Source organism: Arvicanthis niloticus, chromosome 4, assembly GCF_011762505.2.
Source record: "Arvicanthis niloticus isolate mArvNil1 chromosome 4, mArvNil1.pat.X, whole genome shotgun sequence".
Taxonomy (NCBI): domain Eukaryota; kingdom Metazoa; phylum Chordata; class Mammalia; order Rodentia; family Muridae; genus Arvicanthis; species Arvicanthis niloticus.
Genome location: NC_047661.1, coordinates 38,552,141 through 38,573,934, shown reverse-complemented (window position 1 = coordinate 38,573,934; position 21,794 = coordinate 38,552,141). Strand labels below are relative to the sequence as shown.

The 21,794-nt window shown below is 45.0% G+C and overlaps 1 protein-coding gene across 3 annotated transcripts in view; it reads right to left on the bottom strand.

Annotated features, from left to right (window-relative positions):
* The window catches only part of Ccdc169 (coiled-coil domain containing 169), a 31,629-nt gene extending 12,208 nt beyond the window's left edge, over positions 1–19,421 (bottom strand). For 2 of the 3 annotated variants that reach the window (XM_034501416.2, XM_076932402.1), the window contains exons 1-6: positions 19,286–19,421; positions 17,086–17,165; positions 8,423–8,533; positions 8,287–8,327; positions 1,735–1,833; positions 300–353 (exon numbers count right to left, since the gene is read on the bottom strand). In XM_034501416.2, coding sequence (XP_034357307.2) covers positions 300–353; positions 1,735–1,833; positions 8,287–8,327; positions 8,423–8,533; positions 17,086–17,165; positions 19,286–19,368 — 468 coding nt within the window. In that variant the 5' untranslated portion in view covers positions 19,369–19,421. Of the gene's footprint in view, positions 1–299; positions 354–1,734; positions 1,834–8,286; positions 8,328–8,422; positions 8,534–17,085; positions 17,166–19,285 lie in introns of those variants that run through there. The other variant, XM_034501417.2, reaches the window with a different exon arrangement.
* Between the last annotated feature and the right edge of the window lie 2,373 nt (positions 19,422–21,794).

Here is a 21,794-nt window from a genome sequence, read left to right as displayed (position 1 = left end):
AAGCAGGAAACAACATGCCTAGAATTTTCTCACACTTGAAGATTATCAGGTTATCTGCATCACAGTGATTAGGAATTAAACTATGCAAATTTCTCTCCTAACTGGGGAGACCCTTTCATCTCTTCATTAAAAGTTCTGTCTTTGCCTTTCCACTCTCCTTATTTAAAAAAAACCAGGGCCTGCTTCCTTTCATAATTCCAACATCTGTTTCTCTGCCAACCAAACAAGAATGGGAAGACAAAATGGCTTGGAGTCAGAGGAAACTTTTAGAATTTGCAATAAAAGAAGGAGTTAGTTACCTGAGTCATTTCTGCGATGTACGAACGACGTTCATTATTGGTCCTATGGTAAGCCTGTAAAAGAAACCAGGTAAAGCCGGCATGAGGGAGGGATAGCCACGCTAACAGGTCAGGCTTTTCATCTTCTGCTTTTTATATCAAATGAAGTGTGGGTTTATAGAAAATGCTAGAGTCTCAAGAAGAGACGGCTCCCGACTGGTGCCATGCAGCCTGGGCAGGAAGACCCCTGCATGATGTTACACTGCACAAGCAGGGCATAGGACTCCTGAGACCATTCCCGAGATGACCCCAGACACCCAGAGGCCCCAGGCACCACCAGGATGAGCAAGTAAGTGGTGGAGAAATGGAAGAGATAGTGAAGCAGAAGGATGTATGCATGGTGATGACAGACAGAACTGGAGACTCGAGGGTAGTGAGGGACAGCCCAATGTGAGTAGCCAGTGCTGCCACATAAGGCCATGGCAAGGTCCTGGCCTGTGCTGCCACCAAGTGCTGTCTGGGTCCATGGCCCTGCAGCAGTGGGGGTGTGTTACTACCAAAGGCAAGGCCGACTTCCCTAGTTTGGGCTGCCGCCTAGGGCCATGTCGACGACTGGGGGCTATGCAGAACTGGTCCCACTCCTGACCCGGACATGTGGGAGAGCTGGCCCCAGGGTCATGAAAAAGGAAGAACTGGCCCTGTCCTTCACTGGCTGCAACACTTGGGAGAGCAGACCCTGTACCTCACCTGGACAGCACAGTAGAGTTGGCCTTGCTGGCATAGGTGGAAGTAGGGGTTTGGGGATGGAGGTGGGGTGAGCTGGCCCTGAGGGCATGAGAACCGGAGAGCTGGCTTTGCCCCTTGCAGACTGCAGCACTGATGAGCTAACTGGGGCAGGACTGGAGAGCTCACCCTGGTAGTGTGGGTGAGGGACAGCTGGCAGGCTGACCAGCTCAGAGACCTCCCAGGCCCCGATCCAGGGCTTTGAGTTGGCCCAGTCCAACATCTCCCCCATTGGTGAACTGCTGGAGCACATGAAGGGGCCGGTCCTGCAGATCCAAAGCTGCAGGATCTCCATGATAACAAGAGATCCGAGAGGAGTTCCAGTGAAGTTCCAGTATTGACAGTATAGCAGAAGCCAAAGGCCTCAAACCAGACACATTGCAATGAACACTTGCAAACAAAGAAGTGTGGACAAAGGGTATGCTGTGTGACACACTGTGACACACTGCAGCTTCCATAATGAGATTTTCTTTTCTTTAGTGAGATAGGTGGCAAAGGTAGTGGGCCAGTGTGAGGGGATGGGGAGATGAGTGAGATTTGGGTGCATGATATGAAATGCACACAAAAAAAACATAAAAAGTTTTTTTTTTAATTAGAAAATACTAGAAATAAATGGCAGGCCCAAGTTAAATGGCAGGCCCAAGAACACCACTTCATATGGAGTTAAACCAACCTTTGATTCCTGTTCCAGTTTAAATGCATAGTCTTTCACTTGATTTTCAAGACTCCTTTTTTCTTTTTCTAGTTGTTTAAGTAATATGTTTAAAGATTCCTGGAAATATGAACAGAGAGTTATACGTATTTGCGGTTCTTAGCAACAATTAAAAATCATTAAAATCTCCCCCAGAGAATGACTGCCTAGAGCCAACGGCAACCGTGAGTCCATGAACTAACTGTACGAGGCATCCTTAAAGTAACAGCAATAAGATAGAGAGTAGCTGTCATAGTTTGAGGTCTTAATGTCTGAATTACATTAAGCACCTTCTTGATTTATTTCAGAATTAGATCTGTTGTCCCAAGGTCTCCAAAATTGGACTAAGACTCAGAATTGTGTCACTGCACAGAAGTTTCTAGGAAAAAGTAAAGGTTTATAAGATCTAAAGAGAAGTCAGAATATATCTATTTTCCTTATGACTTCATTTGTTTAGTATACAAATCATGAGATAGCCTGTCTTTCTGTTTAATGTAGAGAAAATTGCAGCCACGGGGGTTACATAATTATCCCAAAGGTGGGGCCCTGACCAATGGGAGGGCTGGAATCAGAACCCTGGTAAGCTAGTGCCCAGGGTCACACATGCTGACCTTGTCTGTCACATTATTGCTGCAACAGTAACAACGCGGTTCAGGCCAAGACTACATGTCCTCTGCTAAGTGTATGCTTCATGCCTTATACTAGTGTAAACTACCAGAGACACTAGGCATCCTCATAGAGAGAAAAGCTGAAGGCTCCTCTTCCCTAACAGAGGAGGGAATGAAGCAGATTGTGGTGACCAAGATCGATAAGGCTATCCATAGTAAAGAGTCAGAGAAGCATATGATTAAAACGCATCATTTAGATCTGTCAAGAAACACTAGTTTCCTAGTAACACTGGGCTCCAGCCCCAATGAGGCCGCTCTCAGGCCTGTGAGGTAGAGGTGGAACTGCACCTTGAAGCCTCTCAAGAGGCACTGTCATGGTTCTGGGATTCCTGGCATCCCTATCAGGGCCCTGTCCTAAGCATAACAGATCCATCTGGCGTGGGCACTCACATGCTTCTCACAGAGTCCACTTCAGCCCAAGTCCTACTGTGGGGGCAGAGGCTTCCTGAGAGCTCCTCCAAATGCTACCTGGTCTCACACTTAAGATCTTGCTCATTAACAGTTTCGTTTCTCCTTATCCTAATGCACACTGCAGTGCAACTTACTAGCAAGCCTGTATTCCCAAAACCCTGCCTCATGGCTTCTTCTACAGTATCCCATCTGTTAGGGTACATCCTAAGGCCATGATCAGGCCTTAGAAAGTATACTGCCACCGTGGGCAGACCAACTGGAGTCGTACTCACCAATCAGGATATATCTGCCTGCTACACAGTGGCCCAGACAGGCATGCCCCGCCTACCTGCTTCCTTAGATCACTTCCGGTACCACTAGCTTCCTTAGATCACTTCCGGCGCCACTAGTTTTATACCTAGTCCTCTGAGAAGTCAATGCCAAGATTAGATTAAAAGTGCAAAGAGCAGGGATGCCCATGCGAAGATGAGGGGAGGGAGAAGCAGGAGGCTGGGAGAATGACCTCATGGGCTCGCCACAACGCAGGCCAAGGAGCTTGTCTGGAAGCAGATATGCCCTAGTGTGTCTTGTAGCCTACAAAACAACTTAGAAGAAACCCTAAGCCCAATCAGCCAACAACGGAATCCCATGTATGCCAGGAATAGCTCTGCCTTTGTCTCTCTGCTGCCAGGGCTCAAGGGTGGAAAGCAGACCTTGGCAAATGTGGCCTGGATGGAGTCAAAGTCAGGCTAATAAGGTCCTCCATCAAACAATCTTCTGATGGAGGAGTCGGAGGCACGCTGCCTGGACCATCATGTTTCCTTTGTTAACTGAACAACCTTGTGATGCTGACCTGGCCAGAGTTTTCTAAGTGTAGGGTCTGGGGATGCGGTGCAGGGTCGGGGAGCACAGGTGAGAGTCAAGCTCTGCTTCTTAGAAGTGTACAGTTCCTTTCTCAGCACTGAGTTTCACTCTCACCTTCTACTTGTAAAGCTCTGAGATCCACAACTATGGCATTTTTATCCTGAAAACAGACTCCCGGCTGAAGGGAAGTATACCTGCTACACAAGGTAACTCCAGGTAACACCGAGTCCTGAGTGACCAGCGCTCACTGCTGCACCCTACCTCTTCTATACCTGCAGCTGCCAAATCCCCACGGCCAAGGCTGCTCGCCTTACCACTGCTGTCCCTCTCTGCACCCTGCTGACCCTTCTTCAACTGTGCCATGCAAACTACCATGCCTCCAGCTGTAGTCTTCCTTACATCTCTTGCCTGTGAAGTGTCAGCCTCCAGCCAGCTCAGCCATTTGCTTGAAGCATCAACTGTCATTTCTCTGCTCTCTGATGTCACATCCAAATCTAAAAGCAGATCCCTGGGTGGCTGTTCTCAGTCTTTACTTGACACTTCAAGCTAAGTTCCTCCAAACCAACATTACGGTTTCACTTACAAGGTTTGCATCCTAATACACTCATTGTCACAAACCACTAAGCATGGTTTTTCAATTTTACATTAGCTGTTGATTTGGGCTAGATGACAATAGATTCTGAATTTTTAATACAAAAAAAAAAAAAAAAACAAGAGTGTACACTTGTTGTAAGAGGGTATATAAAAATGATAAACTACAATCTTCCACTATTTTTTTTTTTAAAAAAGCATTAGCAGAGCCCAGGCTCCAGACACACACTGTTCTGCCTCTGCCTCCCTCACTTGCTCCACACATCAGAGTGTTGGCTAAAATAGAACATTCTATTCAGACACATCTGAGAAGCACAGCAGTGCTGCCATTTCAGTCATAGAGGACAATTTACATTCAAACTATGAGTCCCTAAATAAATCAAGCTTGAGAATAACCACCTGGCCTGTGGTCTGAGCGTAGGAATCATGCTGCTTTTCTCTCTCTGACTGTGCACTCATCTCCCATGCTAACCAGCAGCCTCCAATCAGTTCTAGGTTCCATCTTGTCCTGACTTTCTTCATTAGCATCTCCTGTCGCTTGCCTGGTGAGTTCACACAGAACAAGGCATCCATGTCCTCTGGCTGGCCTCAGCGCTGTACGCAAAATGGCTCCAGCTGAGTGGCCACGATTCCTGGGCTGCATCTTGTTTTCCTTCCTTCACCTGCTATGCTTCATCCCCTCTCTCTCACACGTGTGTGCACGCGCGCACACACACACACTCACACACACATACAGTGCTTTAAAATGACAGTATAGCTCAAACATGAAGGTTTGCTTGGCAATCTGGTGGGAATTAGACCAGCATCAAAATTAGTCATGCATTGGAGAAACCAAGAACTTGTTTTGAATTTCTCTAGAACACCACCGTCATCAAAATACCCTAGAGTCTAGACTCGTACAGAATAATTACTGTTTTCAGCAAAAGAAAGCCATTAAAAGTACTAAAGTATCCTAAGATAAAGTTAGGGTCCATTCTGGATTTTGATCCTTTGTTTTCCTGATAGCAAACTTACTAAACTGGGTATTTGGAAAGTGAGTTATCAGAGGGGTGGACCCGTCCCTACATCCAGAGGAGGCACTGATCTTTCTGAAATGAACTTACTGAAATGTTTCTGATTTTTCCAAGCTGGAGTGTATCTGTTTGCAGAAATCAATGGTCACAAGCCAGAAAGTTGTCTAGTGAGGACAAACTAAAGCTATAAAGGGCCTCCCAGAAACAAAATTCTCAAAATGGATACCGGGATTTCATGCTGTTCTATAAAGAACTGTTTTCGACAACAGTTGTTTCTTAGCATTCTAAGCAGCCTTTACCTACATTCTTGTTTCAATTTGCTTTGAAAAGGTTGCATTTGCAGGGCTGTATTTGCATATCTGAAGTAAAATATACTTAGGATTTAAGGAAGGGGGAAAAATAGCCTACTCTGTCTCCTATCTAGACAGAAAGGAAGCACTAACTGTCACCTCTTTTTTTCCCTCAAAACTAATGTTAATTGTTGCATTGAGGAATTCAACAACAGCAATATCAGGCAGGGGTGGGAACTAGCTACAAATTAAAACATGCCGCTGGAGGTTTTAAGAGAGTGAAACAATATGACTTAACCCCAGACACTGCCAGCCCTGGAAGATTCTTCACGATGCCGTTACAAGTGCCCACTTGTGGACGAACCTGATTATTACAATACGTAGCACATTTGTTAACTTTTCTCTTTGGTTTGAAGCTATGCACCTGCCTTCAAGTAAACTGCTTTGATCTTTGTGGAGGATGCAAATTATATGGCACATGGATCGGTCACGGGTCCACCACAGCCAGGTGGACAATGGGAATTCTACATCCTGCTTTCCATAACCCAAGATTCCTTCATTCATCTTTTCATGATATAGCTGTCAAGTCAACTTAATATACTTTATACAAAACATGAATTTGCGTGTTAATAGGGCTGTAGAAACAAAGTCAGCATTCAAATTAATTGACATCAATTTGTCAGTATGTGGGTGGAAGTTGCACCTAAAGGCTAATGATTCATAACAAAGACAGAGACAAACTAGGAGGGGGACTGGAGGACGTTTGGCTGTGAAAATTACTTCATGCTATAGTAGAAGACTCAAGTCTGGTCACCAGCACGCACATCAGGAGGCTCACAAGTGCCCAGAACTCCAGCTCCAGGGAATCCAATGCCCTCTCACCTCTTCGGACACTGCACACACATGCTACCTGTGAACTCATGCAGACACATGCTCATACACAAAAATAAAATAATAGATGAATCTTTTTTAAAGTCAGAGATTTTGAGATGTTGTATGTTTATAGTCTGTCCCATAAAACTTATTTAATTTACTCTGTCAACCTAAATGGAAAATTGAAAAAAGAAATCTACAAGGATTATATGTCTGAGCAACACACATTTCTGTCCTTTCTTCTGAAAACTAAGACAGAGTGTCTTTGTTCCTTGGGGATGGGTGATCTAGAGACTGAGTCAACAGCACTCAGGTCTCAGTGCTTGCTGCTCAGTCCTTGGTGACACAATTCCCCTTGAACATGGGCCTTGTTTCTTACTCCTTTTTGCTAGACTCCCAATCTCTGCTGCTCAGAAACCTTTTTCTCTATGTTACTAAGAAATACTTAAATATTAAATGTCCCTTTTATGAACTACAGAGTCGCTCTGAGGGCAAAGTCCTGGCATGAAGAGTCAGGTGACCAGCGAGTTTGCTTCCATAAGGAGTACTTTAAAGTACACAGGTCCTGTTAAAATCCTACCTGTGACTAAGGATGGCTCTTACAACAGCTGTAGCAGCCATACCTCAAAGTGCCACAAGATGGCGATGTGAGCCCGAGGAGAGGAAAACCTGGTTTTTCCAGTTTCAGAGAGGGAGGAGGGGTATTTTCCTGACCTTCCAAGACATTTTAGTACTCTGGGTCAGAGGTAACAGAAATGCAGGCAAACAGACTAATTTTTCCTCAATTTGTCATTAACAAAAATGAGAGGTTTCTCTGTATTGTTCACTAAGGAACAGCAGTTACTTGGAAAAACATCCATAAATTCATGGGTCCCTAGGGCCCTGTAAATGTGCGTTATCGCTGTCTCTAGCTGCCCAAAACAGGAGTGTTAGTTCTGAGAGTAGTTGTCCCTGTGTGGTGGAACGAGGGAGCGGAAGGATGAGGCTGGATGGACCTGGGCAAGCCTGCCTCTCTTTACACTCGGAATCACCTGCTACAGAGGGCATTTAACATTGTCTCATTTGGTATCTTGAGACTGACATAAAGGAGAGTCATTTGCGTACCTTGTATGTTTAATTAAAGACATTTTACTATTACAATACTGAATCCTGCAAATTCATCTGAGAACTATGTTAATATTCTCCCCCTCCCCCAGTACCTTTTGCCTTTTGGTATAACACTTATGTTTTTGTCGTTATTTTTCAAGTAAAAATTCAGCTTGGGCTCTGAGGAAAGTCTGTCTCTCATCATCGAGGACTCTTTGTGAGTCGTGTCTTGAGACTGTTTTACCCTCCTTTCAAGGATAAATTCACAAGGATAAAAACACGTGCTTTATTAAAGGATAAGCTATGTGAATGTGCCTGGGATGTAAAGGAATGTTAAAGATGCAGAGGATGTTAACAGGTGACACTGAGAAGAAGGGATGAGAAGACTCTGTGAAGCTTTGTGTCAAGGCCGAGCAGACCTGGTAGCTGTGCTGATTTGTGTGTATTGTGCATCTGTGTGTGCGCTTGTATACACACCTCTGTCTGCACATTTTGTGTTAAGGCGGAAACAGAATGCACACACTTTAGAAATGGATGCTCAACAGGCTTCTTCAGATTGTGAGAAGCAGGGACCTTCAAGTTCTTAGCCAGCCTGGCTATTTTTATGTTTGTCTCCGCATTCCATCCTGGCCCCACTTCTACCGGTCAGACTAGCCCGAAGGCCTTGGCCCTTGTCCAGCTCCCCTGAACTCTATAAGCCTTGACATTTGTGTACAACGTTCACTGGGTGAGTCTCTTTACTTAGTCCCTTCTACTTACCACCGGCATCTTCTCATAGACACGAATGGAAGACAGTCTATCTGCAAAAAAAAGAAAAGAAAGAAAGCAAAAGGAACAGTTGATATTTCGGTGGTTCCTCCTCAGCCCCACTGCACACTGACTGAAGGTTCTGTACCTGAAGGGTTTCCACGGACCTTTTCCATTTTTTCTTTCAGAGACACGATTTGTTTTTCCAATTGGTCATTCAGCTCCAGTTGGGTCTCGTACCGGGTTTTCCACTCACTGCCTGGATAAAAATGGGAAAACAAAATCATCCCCAGTGCCACTTATTTGTTCATTAAAATAATACAAATCAGGGCTGGGAGATGGCTCAGGCCATGCCACATGAGGACCTGAGTTCAGATCTCAGCACACACATAAAAAAAACGGTGAGGTTAGAGATGGGTTTCTGTGACCCCAGAGCTGGGGAAGGGGCAGAGACAAACTCTGTCTCTTTTATCCTTAAAGTCCTTAAAGCAGGTTTCCCTGTGACCCCCCCCTCCTCCCCTCCCACACACACTGAGTCAGTGACTTCTGGTAAGACATCTGCCTTAAGAGACCTTGTCTTTAAAAAAAAATTAGCAAATAAATAAAGAAGATGGCATATGATCAAGGAGGACACATATATTGGCCTCTATCACTCACATGCACACACAACACAACACGTGTGCACCAGCATCCACCCCTACACCACATGTACACACATATACATATACCGTAACATACGAACCATCTCAATTGTAGGTTGTCACTACCTGACTTCATTAGCGATGCAAGTGAATGAGAAAAGAGGTCATTCTGAAGTATTTATCTCTAAGATACAGTTTCCTAGACTGCCAGGATTAGACCCACCCTCATGCTAGCTACCTCTTAGCCAGAAGTCAGGACAGCCTCTGTGACGCCTGCACATCTTGCTCTTCTTTGTTTTCTGCCACTGTTTGTCCTTCATTTTCTGTTTCCTTATAGTATATTCTACTAGGGGTGAGAGGAGGGTATCAGGACCTGTCTCTTCCCTTGAAACATCCACACAACACCCTAGCAAACAGTACCAGTATCCCATCCAATGTCTGAATCTGGTCTTACCATTTATGTACTTGCTACAGGGAAAACTTTGGTGTTAACTGATGCAGTGCTCATATCTGAAAAGTTAGTTATTCTACTAATGAGGAGATCAAGGTTTGGAAAGCTTGAAGAACATTCTCTAAGATGTAAGCACTAACGCTGGTCACGATGGCACACATTTGTAGCCCTGTGCTCGGGAGACTGAGAGTCTGAAGCTAGACCTGCCACACTGGGGGGAAGGGAGGGTTACGGGACCAGGTAAGGCTACAAAGCAAGACCTTGTCAAAAACAGACAGACAAACAGACAGACAGATGATAAATGCAAAAGTAGAGCTAAAAAATGATGTAGATGAACACAGGCTAGAGCTGAAAGCTCCTTGTCCAACGTCATGGCCCAGTACCTTGAGGTTGGGCTTTTTAAAAAGAGAGAAAAGTAGTGGGTTATTTTCCCCTTCTCTTTAACACGCTGAGCTGAAGCCCAGGACGCTGACAGTGCTGGGTTCCGAGGGGAATGTGTGAAAGAGCAGACAAACACCACTACAGACCGGACCTCGTTACCAGGACACAGCCTGCATGCACTCCACATCTGCACTGCTAGGCACAGGCAGCCTTCCAACACTGGGATGCGCACCCTCCCAAGCTGGAGCACAGAGGCACTACACCAAATTCATCATGGAAGAGGAGGAAAGATGATGCCCTGAATTACTAAACATACTTTCAAGAGACACCACTGACCCAAAGTAGATGCAATTCTATCTCTGACCACGTAACTGAAGCCATCTTTCCCAACTTGCACAATGACAAAAGAAGCTTTATAGATAAAAATGCTATCAAAATAATTAATTTTTTATTTATATGAGTATAGCAGAATGGTTTCCTGCTGCTGCTACATTGTATGGGAGGAGCTGATGTGGGAGGAGCTGATGTGGGCGGGGCTGATGTGGGCGGGGCTGATGTGGGCGGAACGAAGAAAGGAAGGGGAGAGGCTAGGAGGGAGAGGACAGGACAGGAGGAGAGGGGAAGACCAGCAGATGTGCATGTCTCCAGCAGTCTAAGGTAGTTGTTATATCTAGGTTAGGTATTGGGTAACACCTCTAACTGTGTGAGCATCTTGTTAATTGAGCATTACCAAATATGTAAAGCTATTGGATAATCTTTAAACATTAGAGTCTCATTTCTACTAGGTACCACGTGGATGGCAGGATGGTCTGGGCTCAGCCAAGCATTGTGGAGACAGCATGGTAGATTGGCAGAGCCATCTCTCATGTTGGCGTCTCTTGGGTGGCAGGGCTGGTGCTCCTGGCCCACCTGAGCCGGTAGCCTGAGCCAAGCAGTGACGTGCTCCTTCCTCTCATGGCCTCAGACCTTGCCTAGTCGGGAACATGGCGGCCCCTTAACAGTAAGCCAGATTGGGTACCACCGTTTTGAATATTACCCTCAACATGTGCGTATAGTTCATCAGTTTAATAATATGCCACTATAAATACAAAACACAGATCTCCCCTCAAATACCATAAGAGGGTTCATTCTTAGTTAAATACAAGTGACCACAGCCCCAGGAAAGTGGATTCAAGTAGCCCCAAATACCACATCCTGACATAGATGTGTTTGCATACAACTATTAGTTTCAGAACTGAGAAAGCCATAACTTAAGCTATTTACCTAATATACTGGTGTGTCCGTGGATAGCTATGGTATATAATAAAGTGGGGTGAATTCTATGGATTGGATGCCTGGTCACATTCTTGGCTTTTGGACTGATGGAAGCTAGGCATCTGGTGGAAATGTATTACAAGATTTTACTTCATAGTCAAAGGATATTACACTAGATTCAGGGGTAAGAAATGAGATTATTAACACATGCCCAACATATGCAAATCATTGCGTGCAATACAACCCAGACTGAAGAACAGAAATCACATGACCATGTCAATAGATACCTGAAAAACCACTGACAAAGGGAAACATCCCCTCAGCACTGAAGAAAACACCAATAGAACATTTTTCAACACAATGGAGCATACAGACAACATTGTGCTGAATGCAGCAAAACTGAAAGCATCTCCTTTACAAGCAGGCAGGCAGCTCCCTCCCTCTATTCTTATTTAACAAAGGGCTCAAAGCCCTAGCTGGAACACAAAATGAAAGATGTGGAGAGGGGGAGGGAGAGGTCAGAGGACCACTGCAGCTGATAGGGTAGATCCTAGACACAGCAAACAGTTCACCAGAGCAGCAGGAAACAAAGTCAACACACAAAGTCATGACATCTCCAGTCATGAACTTGCTGGAAAATAAATCAGTTAAAAGAAATGTAAAAAGGACATTCACAGTAACTTCAAGAACAAAAGAAAACAGAAATCCTAGGAATGAATTTAACTAGGAGGTGAGACTGCTACGGTGGAAGCTTTAAGACCAACGGAGACACCGGAAGCCCTCCCGTGCTCACGGCTGGCAGAGTTAATACTGTAGACTTTATAAAAATGATCTGCAGACACAACCCAATCCCCATCAAAATTCCAAGGGAAGTCTTTGTGTGAGTAGAGAAAACAGTGAAAATTCATATGGAAGCATAAAAGGCTCCTGAGCCACAGCGATTTTAAGTGGAAAGAGTAAAGCTGGAGGTGAAGACAGGCTTCAGATTATACTACACAGCCCTTAAAAAAATGGCATGGTATTGGCACAAAGGCAGACACGGAACCACGGAATAGAACAGAGCAGCGGTTCTCAACCTTCCTGATGCTGCGACCCTTTAATACAGTTCCTCACGTTGTGGGGACCCCCAACAATAAAAGTATTTCATTGCTACTTCATAGCTGTGATTTTGCGATTGTCATGAATCGTAACAGTAAATCTCTGATGTGCAGGACATCTGATATTGCGACCCCTGTGAAAGGGTCGTTTGACTCCCAAAGGGTTGAGCCCCACAGGTTGAGAACCACTAGAACACAGGCCGAGAAACACGTGCACATAGCTGAAGCCATCGGGTCCTCAACTCTATGGGTGATGGAGTTTTTCTCCAGTTTGAAGGGAAATGCTGATCAAGCAATTTGTTCCAAGTTGTGCACCTCTACATTTCCCAGCTGAATCACCCCAAGGCCTACTACCAACAGCCAATGCTGCTTTCACAGGTAGACCCTGGCAACTGCCCCTGGCTAGGGCAGATCTCAGTTGGCTCAGTCTGATCAGGGCAATTGTGTGTGTGTGTGTGTGGTGTGTGTGTGTGTGTGTGTGTGTGTATGTATGTGTGTGTGTATGTGGTATGTATGTGTGTGTGTGTGGTGTATATGTGTGTGTGTGGTGTGTATGTGTGTATGTATGGATATGTGTGTGTGTGGTGTGTATGTGTGTGTATGTGTGTGGTGTGTATGTGTGTGTGTATATGTGTGTGTGTGTATGTGTGCATATGTGTGTGCATGTGTGTGTGTGCATGTGTATATGTGTGTGTATGTGTGTGTGTAAGTGTGTATGTGTGTGTGCGTGTGTGTATGTGTGCTGTGTATGTGTATATATGTGCATCCCACTATTCACTGATCACATGGCAAACCCTAGATAGCAAATCATCAAACTGAAAACTGTAATAATTCTTCCTTTCTAACTAATTATACTCATTTCTTTTTGGCATTCTTTTGGGGGGAGGAGCTTGGCTACAGCTTTCAAACAGATGCTATCTTAATGATGGCATTCAGCATCTGTGGTTTTTGTTTTTCCCTAACAAATAATTCAACTCCCTCTACTACCACACCTTTAAGTATTAGGCCAGGTTGAGATCAATAATATTCTTTTCTGAGTTTTGAAATGAGAAAACTTGAATTTTATGAAAACACTTCAGCATATACTGCTAAGGCCACTGTAAAAAGGTTTGATCCCTTAATAACTTGGCCTGATAACCAAAAGGGCTCTGAATTAAAACCAATTATAAATGAAGATTCAATGGAGCTCAAAGGGGAGGCTCCAGGGTAGAGGCCTGTTATCAATACAGGATGGCATTGACCCCAGGTGACCAGAGAACTATTACCCAACACGGTGTACAGATTAAAGAAGAAAGGACTGAACCCCGAGGCATTCTAAGTTGTTTGGTTTTGTTTGTTTGTTTGGCTTGGTTGTTTTATTTTCCATTCTAGAAATCTGTATGAAGAGAACCGTCAAGTGCTCAGTACGTAGGACAATTGAGAAGCCAGGAGAACAGAGTGTTTCAAAGATAAGTTTCTAATCAATGCTGGGCACAGGCCAAGGGTGAGGACTCCCGAGTCCTGGCTTAGCACACAGGGCATCACTAGTGACCCTGAGAAGAGCTCCAGGCAAATCTCCTGACTAGTGAGTGCAACTGTGAAGGAGGCAATCAGGACCTTACTGTGCAAACCTAGGTCATTTCCCACCACAGTCCCTGACAGGGGAAACTGTCCCTAAGCCTCAGCAAGCCAAAGTTTCTGTCTCCAGCTAACAAAAAACAAAACAAAACAAAACTGAAGACCAAATGTCTTTCCTATTGTCTCCTTGCTGAGGTTTGAGGTGAAATTCAGATTCAGCTACTACAGGAAACCACATTTTCTTGCACATAGATGCTTGTCATTGCCAAAGGGCTTCCAGGGGCCTGTTTTGAAACTGGTTGTGTTTGCTGTCTCACCTGTAAATTAATCCACTTACAAAACAGATTCGATGCAATAAGAGATAGATAAGAAAGAGTAGGACTCAGAAAACCACTGTTTTGTGAAGTGTGTTACTGCACAGGTGGAACGTAGGGGAATCAGCTGGAGAAATGGATCCATCTCTTGGTGTCTTTCAGACAAAGTGAATTCAGCATGTCAGCATGTCAGCATGTCAGCATGTCAGCATGTCAGCATGCACTGGGGATGATGGGAGAAGCCAGGAAGAGACAAAGGGAGGGGCCTACCTCTGGAGTAGCATCACTGACCAGAGTGAGTAGACCAGACTTACACCTGGCCTCAGCCAGGCCACCCAGAAGCAGGATGGGAGAGGGGGAATCAGAACCAGTGACATGTGAAGCTGTGGTGGTGTTAGAAGTCTTTGGGGATTGCTCTTTCTCTCTAGAAGAAGACGGTAACCAGTTGAAAGTGAGCATAGGAGAGAGGTGGTAAGGGTTCTGAGGACTGGAGAGGATATGGGAATTCATCACCCTGTGATTGTAACCACCGTTGCTAATAGTTACCATAACTTTATAAGGTGAACATAGCAATAAAATTGGAAGCTTTAACACTGCTATCAGGATAAATACGGATTTGTTAGTGTACAAGCAGTCTTCACAATGTGTCTCCTTCATGAACCTCAGCCTCACACCCTACTACATTCTTACTGCAGGCTGTGGCACCCTCCTGGGTACTCCGCATTCATCCTGAATGGCTTTGTGTTTAAGATCCCATGGCAAACTAATATGCATTTTTATATATTAGGTGTGTGTGTTTGTGTGGTCCATATGCATGTAGGTAAATGAGGAAGCCAGAAGAGGCTGTTTAATCCCTTGGGACTATCACTACAGGTGGTTGGAGCTACCCCATGTGGATGCTGGGATTTAAACTTGGGTCCTCTGGAAGAGCTATCTCTCAGGCATCTCACATGGGTCACAGTGAAATGTGACCTTCCCTTTGATACTGGTTGAGCTCAAGGCTTTTCCAATGCTCTGCTATTAAGCTCCAACCCCAGCCTGCAATACGATTACAACAGGGTGCCTGTCTCCGTCCCTTGAACCCATGATCATATTCACCAATAGAATACATGGCTCTAACCACACATCGTCCCCAAAGTACCCTTTTCCGAGCCCAGCAGTTTTACTCCTGGCATTTAGAAAGCTTGCTTAGGATTGTACTCTGTGAGAGAGAAGACAAGAGTAGCCCTGATGGATGACCCAGCTGGGCTTTGACATCAGACTCCAGCTATTTGCCTAAGTCATCTTGAATCACCAGCTCATCGGAACCTTTACTGAACCCCAGGCAGCACTGGGCTGTAACCACAGAGACCCAGCCAACCCAGCCATCTGCTACAGGGTAGCACTGACCAGAACTGTCCTGTGTGCTGACATGTTAAGTACATATGCGGCAGTAGCAGTAACGATAGCCAGGCTTTTGTCACAATCAACTGTGTGACCTAAGTAGTAATTGAAATTCTTCAATCCGTTTTTTTTTTTTTTTTAATAAATGGGGAGAAAAACAACCACCCGTTCCAGTTTCCAGACCCAGTAAACATGGTGGGAGCTATTACACCATCCACTTTATACTTTAGACCAAGGACTACAGCGCTCCTGCCATCATGATCTAGCTTCTTTGTATCTCATCCTCAATCCTCCCAAGACAGCTCTTAACACTTTACTCTCAGGTATCACACAACCGTGGTCATTTCCAGCATGCCTTCTACATTTCCTGCACCTAGAAAGATCCTCGAGGATACCCCAGCCAGCATAACTGAGTGAGGCTAGAGGCTGCTCCTCCAGGCCCAGAAATACATGTACATCTGGAGGTGAGTAGCGACTATCATAGCCTTAAGCTACAATGATATTCTTCAATTAGTCTTTAATAGGGGCTTGCTGTTTTAATTTGATTCTCATTGCTATGATAAACTTCCATGACCAAAGTGACCGGGGGAAGGGTTCATTTCAACATACAACTCACAGCTACTGAGGGAAGGCAGGGTTGGCACTCAAGGCAGGAGCTTGAAGCAGAAACCACCATGGGAGAACGCTGTTTCCTGGCTTGATAACCTCTGGATTCCTCAAGTTCCTTTCTTGTACATGTCCAAGACCACCTGTGTAGGAATGGCACTGCCCACAGTGGGCGAAGCTTTCCCAAATCAACCAGCAATCAAGAAAATGCCCACAGACACGTCTACAGGACAATCTGATGGAGGTAATTCCTCCATTGAAGTTCCCTCTTCTGGGTTATATCTAGGTTTCTGTCAAGTTGACAATGACTAACTATGACCATTGGTTATTTACTTACAGAACTGTATTTTACCACGGATCCGGCTATCAGTCCATTCATTTGTGGCTCTCCAAGAGGAATAGTGGTGTAAAACTGGCTTTAAAACCTAAATTCATTCCCACAACCCTAACAAAAGCCGCGGGTCCCTCAGCAACTGAGTTCAAGCACACGATGCTTCCAAGGGTCTCACACGCGCACGCCCCCTTCCCATCTCTGCTCACACAGAATCCTCACTCGAAGATTTTAGTCTGACCTTTTCTCCGGATCATCAAGTCAACTTCTTTTGAATGGAAGAAACAAAGATCCTTCAAAATATTGGCACGTGACAGGATCTTGGTCAATATTTGTGTGTTCATAGATTGACTATGTGACAAATTTTAAAGAACTGTGTGTGTGTGTGTGTGAGAGAGAGAGAGAGAGAGAGAGAGAGAGAGAGAGAGCCCTTCCCTCTTCTCATATTCTTCCTATTAAAACAGCCAAGCCCCGATTTTAGTTATATTCCATGTCTAATAAGACACAAAAGGCTGTGACGTGATTAAATAGACTTGTGGTATTTTATTACAAAGCAAACTACTTATCGATGTCGCATGACTAAACTTTGTGTATGGATGAATACTCAGAGCTTACAAGGTAGAAAGATATATAGTCTGAGGCTTAGAGTTCTTAAGTGGTCTACGAAAGCCTTCGTTGTAAACTGCCGGAACCATCAAGAAGCAGCAATGAAAGCTTGGCACTGTTTCTCAGTGTGAGTCATTTCAGCCACACTAACACCAGGAAGGAGTCCCACTCGTAACCACGCACCACATACCTGCAAGGTCACTGCTGAGGCTGGCCTCCAGCTCTGCTATCTTATGCCGTATCTCAAGTGTGGAGAGCTGCACGACATCCCTGTTGTCAGAAGAGTTTTGTTAATAAGAATCCAATTGAAGACAATGTGAGGAAAATAACATATAGCAACACTTCAGGAGCCCCCATACTTCAGGAGCAAATGACTTTGAAAGATCGTTTGTGGGAGGTGCAACTGAGAATCAGGTGCAGGGAAAATCAAAATCAATTAAAATGCACTGAAGCCTAGAATCTCCTGTAACCAGTGTGTGCCTGTGCTTAAATATGGTCTCAGTAACACTGTTACATGCTTCTTAGGATCCAGCTGAATATTAGCATGAAGAATAGCTATAGTGATAGGTAACAGCAGATAACACCAAACACAGATGTGGGAGGCACTAATAAAGCACACAGAAAAAAATAAAAATAAAAAGTCAAAAGCACCCCGGAGCTCACCCGGGACATGAGTGAGCTGCCCGTTGCTGCAATACAAGATGATGAATTGCCCATTATTTCCAAATGCCCATTGTGTGAAGAGCCAATCCAGAGGCAGCACAGGGTGTCGACATGGCTCAGCAGCAGAAGGCACTTGCTACAAAGCCACCCAACCTGAGCTTGATCCCTGCAAACCACATGGTTGGAGAAGGGGACCAACTAGCCTGTCCTCAGACCTCGGACCTTGGACCTCTGATCTCAGACTTGTGCGTGTGCACTGTGAATATGCAACCGCATACACACCACAAATGTAAAACAAAACAAAAACAAATGGAACCACCACCACCACCCCCAGTTCAGTGGACATGTCACAAGGATGGCAGTTAGTGTCCCTGGATGTTGACTGAATGAGCTAGGTTACGGGACCAAGAGTTCCTGGGTGACAGCTGAGATGTGACTTCACACAGACCTGTTCTGCACTTGACTGCCTCTGAAACACAGAGGCTGTACTAAGAATGCTATGAGTTTAGTACAAGACTAAGAAATAGTCAATTAGTACAGTGTGCAACTGGGAAAGAGCTGAAGTGTTTATGAGGCCTGTGAATGGGGCTGTGAATAGCTACTCCAAACACTCAGAATAAAGACAGGCACTCAAAGCAGAATCAGGCAGATTTCTGCATCTGAGTCCAGCCTGGTCTACAAAGTGAGTTCCAGGATAGCCAGGGCTACACAGAGAATCTCTCTCTCTCTCTCTCTCTCTCTCTCTCTCTCTCTCTCTCTCTCTCTCTCTCTCTCTCTCTCTCTCACACACACACACACACACACACACACACACACACACACACACATCAAAACCCTCAGAGTATTCAAGATCCTAACATGAAATACTGTATTATTTTTTGCCCATACTAAGAACTGAATCCAGGGCCTTGCAAATACTATGCTATTCGGGCCTCCCCAGCCCATGTCTCATCTTGAAACAGCAACTCATGTACCCTAACTGCCCTCCAGCCCCACACTCTCTTACCCTGAGTACCTGGGTTTACAAGTTTGTCGCCAAGCCAGGATAAAACTAGCTTTCCCCCGCTTAAAGCATTTAAGATACAGGCTACAGCTCAATGTCCCAAGTCCACGCTTCCACACCTCCATCATAGCCTCCTTTAAAAATCACAGAGGGTTCCAAAACTCATTTTTACAAAATGTCCAGGTTTCTTAAGTTTTTCAAAAATGAGCAGAAAAACATGGACTTCGCAGAAATGTCAAAACCAATCTCATATTTTCTTCAGGATAACAGACAATTATTCTATACTTGATCTACAAACGCAGGATAACTCTTGTATTCCCCTCGGCCTCCATTAAACATAAAAGGTAAATGGTGGGGGGGGGGGGGGGCGGCTGTACAGATGGCTAAGCGGTTTAGAGCTGAGATCCTACTGAGGACCAGATTCAGTTCCCAGCACCCACAGGGAGGCTCACAAGTGCCGATAAACTCCAATTCCAGGGGATCTGACACCCCTTTTAGGCACCAGGGGCACTGCATATATCTGTTGCACACCACCCCCAACCCCAACATTGCCAGCATGCTACCCCACAAAACAAAGAACCTCTTCATAAACACGGCTTTGAGTGGATGCCTAGTAAGCCTGTATTAATTCCCACACAAAGGGGCCTCCTGGCGCCATCAGAGCTCCTGCCCTTCAGGTCGTGGGAGGCCTAGCAGAGAGACGGAGCCCACACGGCCCACTCACTTCATGTGGATCTCCTCCAGCAGCTCCAGCTTCAGGCGGTCTGTGCTTACCCCCTCGAAAGTGTCTCCGTGGCCCTCTCCCATCGCAAGACCTCCCGCGCCCTTTCCCTGTGCACCACCTAGAGCTTAAGACCTGGGCACGCCTAGGAACCCTAAAGGAAAAAGCGTTGCCAGGAGCCATGGCGTGACGTCATAGGGTGTTGCTCAAGTCTGCAGGCCCTCATAAGAGCTAGGCGTAAAACAGGGCGGGGTGCCCCTTTTCTGTATCACCTTTGTGAATAGCCTGTGTGCAAGGCCAGGGTTCTGATCCAGTGGGTTGTGCCCAGAACATCCAACTTCTTCTGACCCTCGGGGGTTGCTGGATTAAGAGTGCCTTCGTTTGCTTCAACTCAGTAGGTTAGACTTGGAAAAGATAGTCTGAACTTCGACGATTGTGAACCTTCAGGCCAAGAAATTCTGCCCTGGAGTCTGGGCAGCTCTGTGCACTGACCTGTTTATCACAGTGTGCATTCTGCTCTTGAGACACCTCAGTTTTAACACTCTTGTCTTCTCTCTCATCTTTTTACCAAGCAGCTGATAGGCTCTGCCCATGTACGAGTTGTCCCCATAAAAACTGACGAATCCAGACAGCTGTTAAGAACTGATCAGAGGAGCTAGAGGTATGGCTCAGCAGAAATGAGCACCTGAGCTGTTAGACCTGGGCCTGGGGTCCCAAGAAAACGACAACACAATCCAAAGTACCTCGGCAAGGTAGATAAAATGTTTCACTTCGGCAGAAGGGAATGTAGCCAGTCACATGGGTAGGCAAACACATCCAGTGAAGGTTCCACTGGGTTTTCATTCCTACCACAAAGGGGTCCTGTGCCTTATTTTGGGTGGTCAGAGCTCACACCAAACAAGGCAACTGTTAACACATATTTTGACTTCAAGAAGTACTGACCCACGAGGAGTTCAGATTTCTGCCAAGTGATTCCTTTAGCATTTTTCATTTGCCTTATTTCTTTGATTTAAAAAAGTACATTTTGTTTATGTTTCTCACACAGCTCTTGATAAGGATGCTGGACCATCCAACTCCCTGTTCTGGTGTCAGCAGGCACTGCATGCAGGCTAAATATTTCCCTCATGAGTAAACCTCATGGTTATAAAGGGTTTGTGGGTTGTCTAAAAGCCTGTTTATCCTGGAATACCTCTTCTCCCTGGTTCTATGTTTCAGGTGCCCTGCACCCACCTTGGACATGACGTCTGATACAAGCTAGAGGAAAATGGCCACCCTGGGATTCCCCAAGGATGCTGAGTGATTCCTGACTGTCCTGTGCTAGGCATTATTATGCTGGCTGAATCATGGATTTTCCCTTTCTCTATACTAATGGTTAGACATGAGAGGCACTTCTTAGCACTCCCACCACATTTCCTTCTTCCTTGCTGTCTAGTTTTCCCATGTGTACGGTCTCTGGGTCCCAGAAAGTGCTCTTAAGCAGACATCTTGTTGTACTCTTACTCCTGCATCCCTCCTCCATTGGAAAGAAACCTCAGCTATCTCAGCTTCCCTTGTCCCACTTTTATCAACAAGTCACAGGCTAATCAATGTGTAGCATCTGCACATTCTTTCTCCAATGAAATTCCTCTCTTACAGGGCAAGCTCACAACTGCCTGCAATTCCAGTTTGAGGGTTGGGTGTGATGCCCTCTTCTGGTCTTCACAGATACTATACAAACAAGGTACACATGAAGATATGCATACACATAAAAATAAAATCAATGTTAATAAAGAAATAGATACTCAGTCTTAGTACCTGGCGCCTGACAAAGCTCTGAAAGCCCTTGAAGATTCACAGAATATCTTCAGTTATTCATAATTCCCCTTCAGCATACCTGAGGAGTTTAGTGTTACAGATGACTTAGAAGATGGGGCTAGTTGCTGCAACTAACCATGTAGTGAGAAAGCTGGGACTTTTGGCTCCGTCCCTTGAGCCCACAACCTCAAAGGAAATAAATACAAGATGGAAAGTTACTCTCCAATGGCCAGCAATTTAACTATGCCTGCATAACGACCTTGAATGGTAAGGTTTGGTGAGCATAGTCACAAGTCTGAAGTGTGGCTGGCTCTAACTCAATGGAAATGCAATAGTCACCTTTTTTAGTCTAACATGGGGGTCAGTACACTTCTCTGTAAAGAGGTCATATTTTCAGATTGAGGGCCATATATTCTTTTAAAAGCTGCTTTCTTACTCAAAAGCATAAAAAAGAAAAAAAAAAAAAAGCCACAGGGAATGAGCAAGCAGTGAGTGTAACTGTCCCAATAAGAATTTATTTTTGAAAACAAGTGGCCATTGGGATTTTTCAGTTGAACATGCTTGTAGATACCTGGTTTAAAGAAACTGTTTATTTAAACTAAGGCCCTATATTTCCCATTCTGTTTTTTAAATCTGAACAAAGCAGAGACTGACTGGATGCTATTTGCCAATCCATTTCAACAACTAGTACATAGTCCTTAGCCTATAAAAAAAAGAA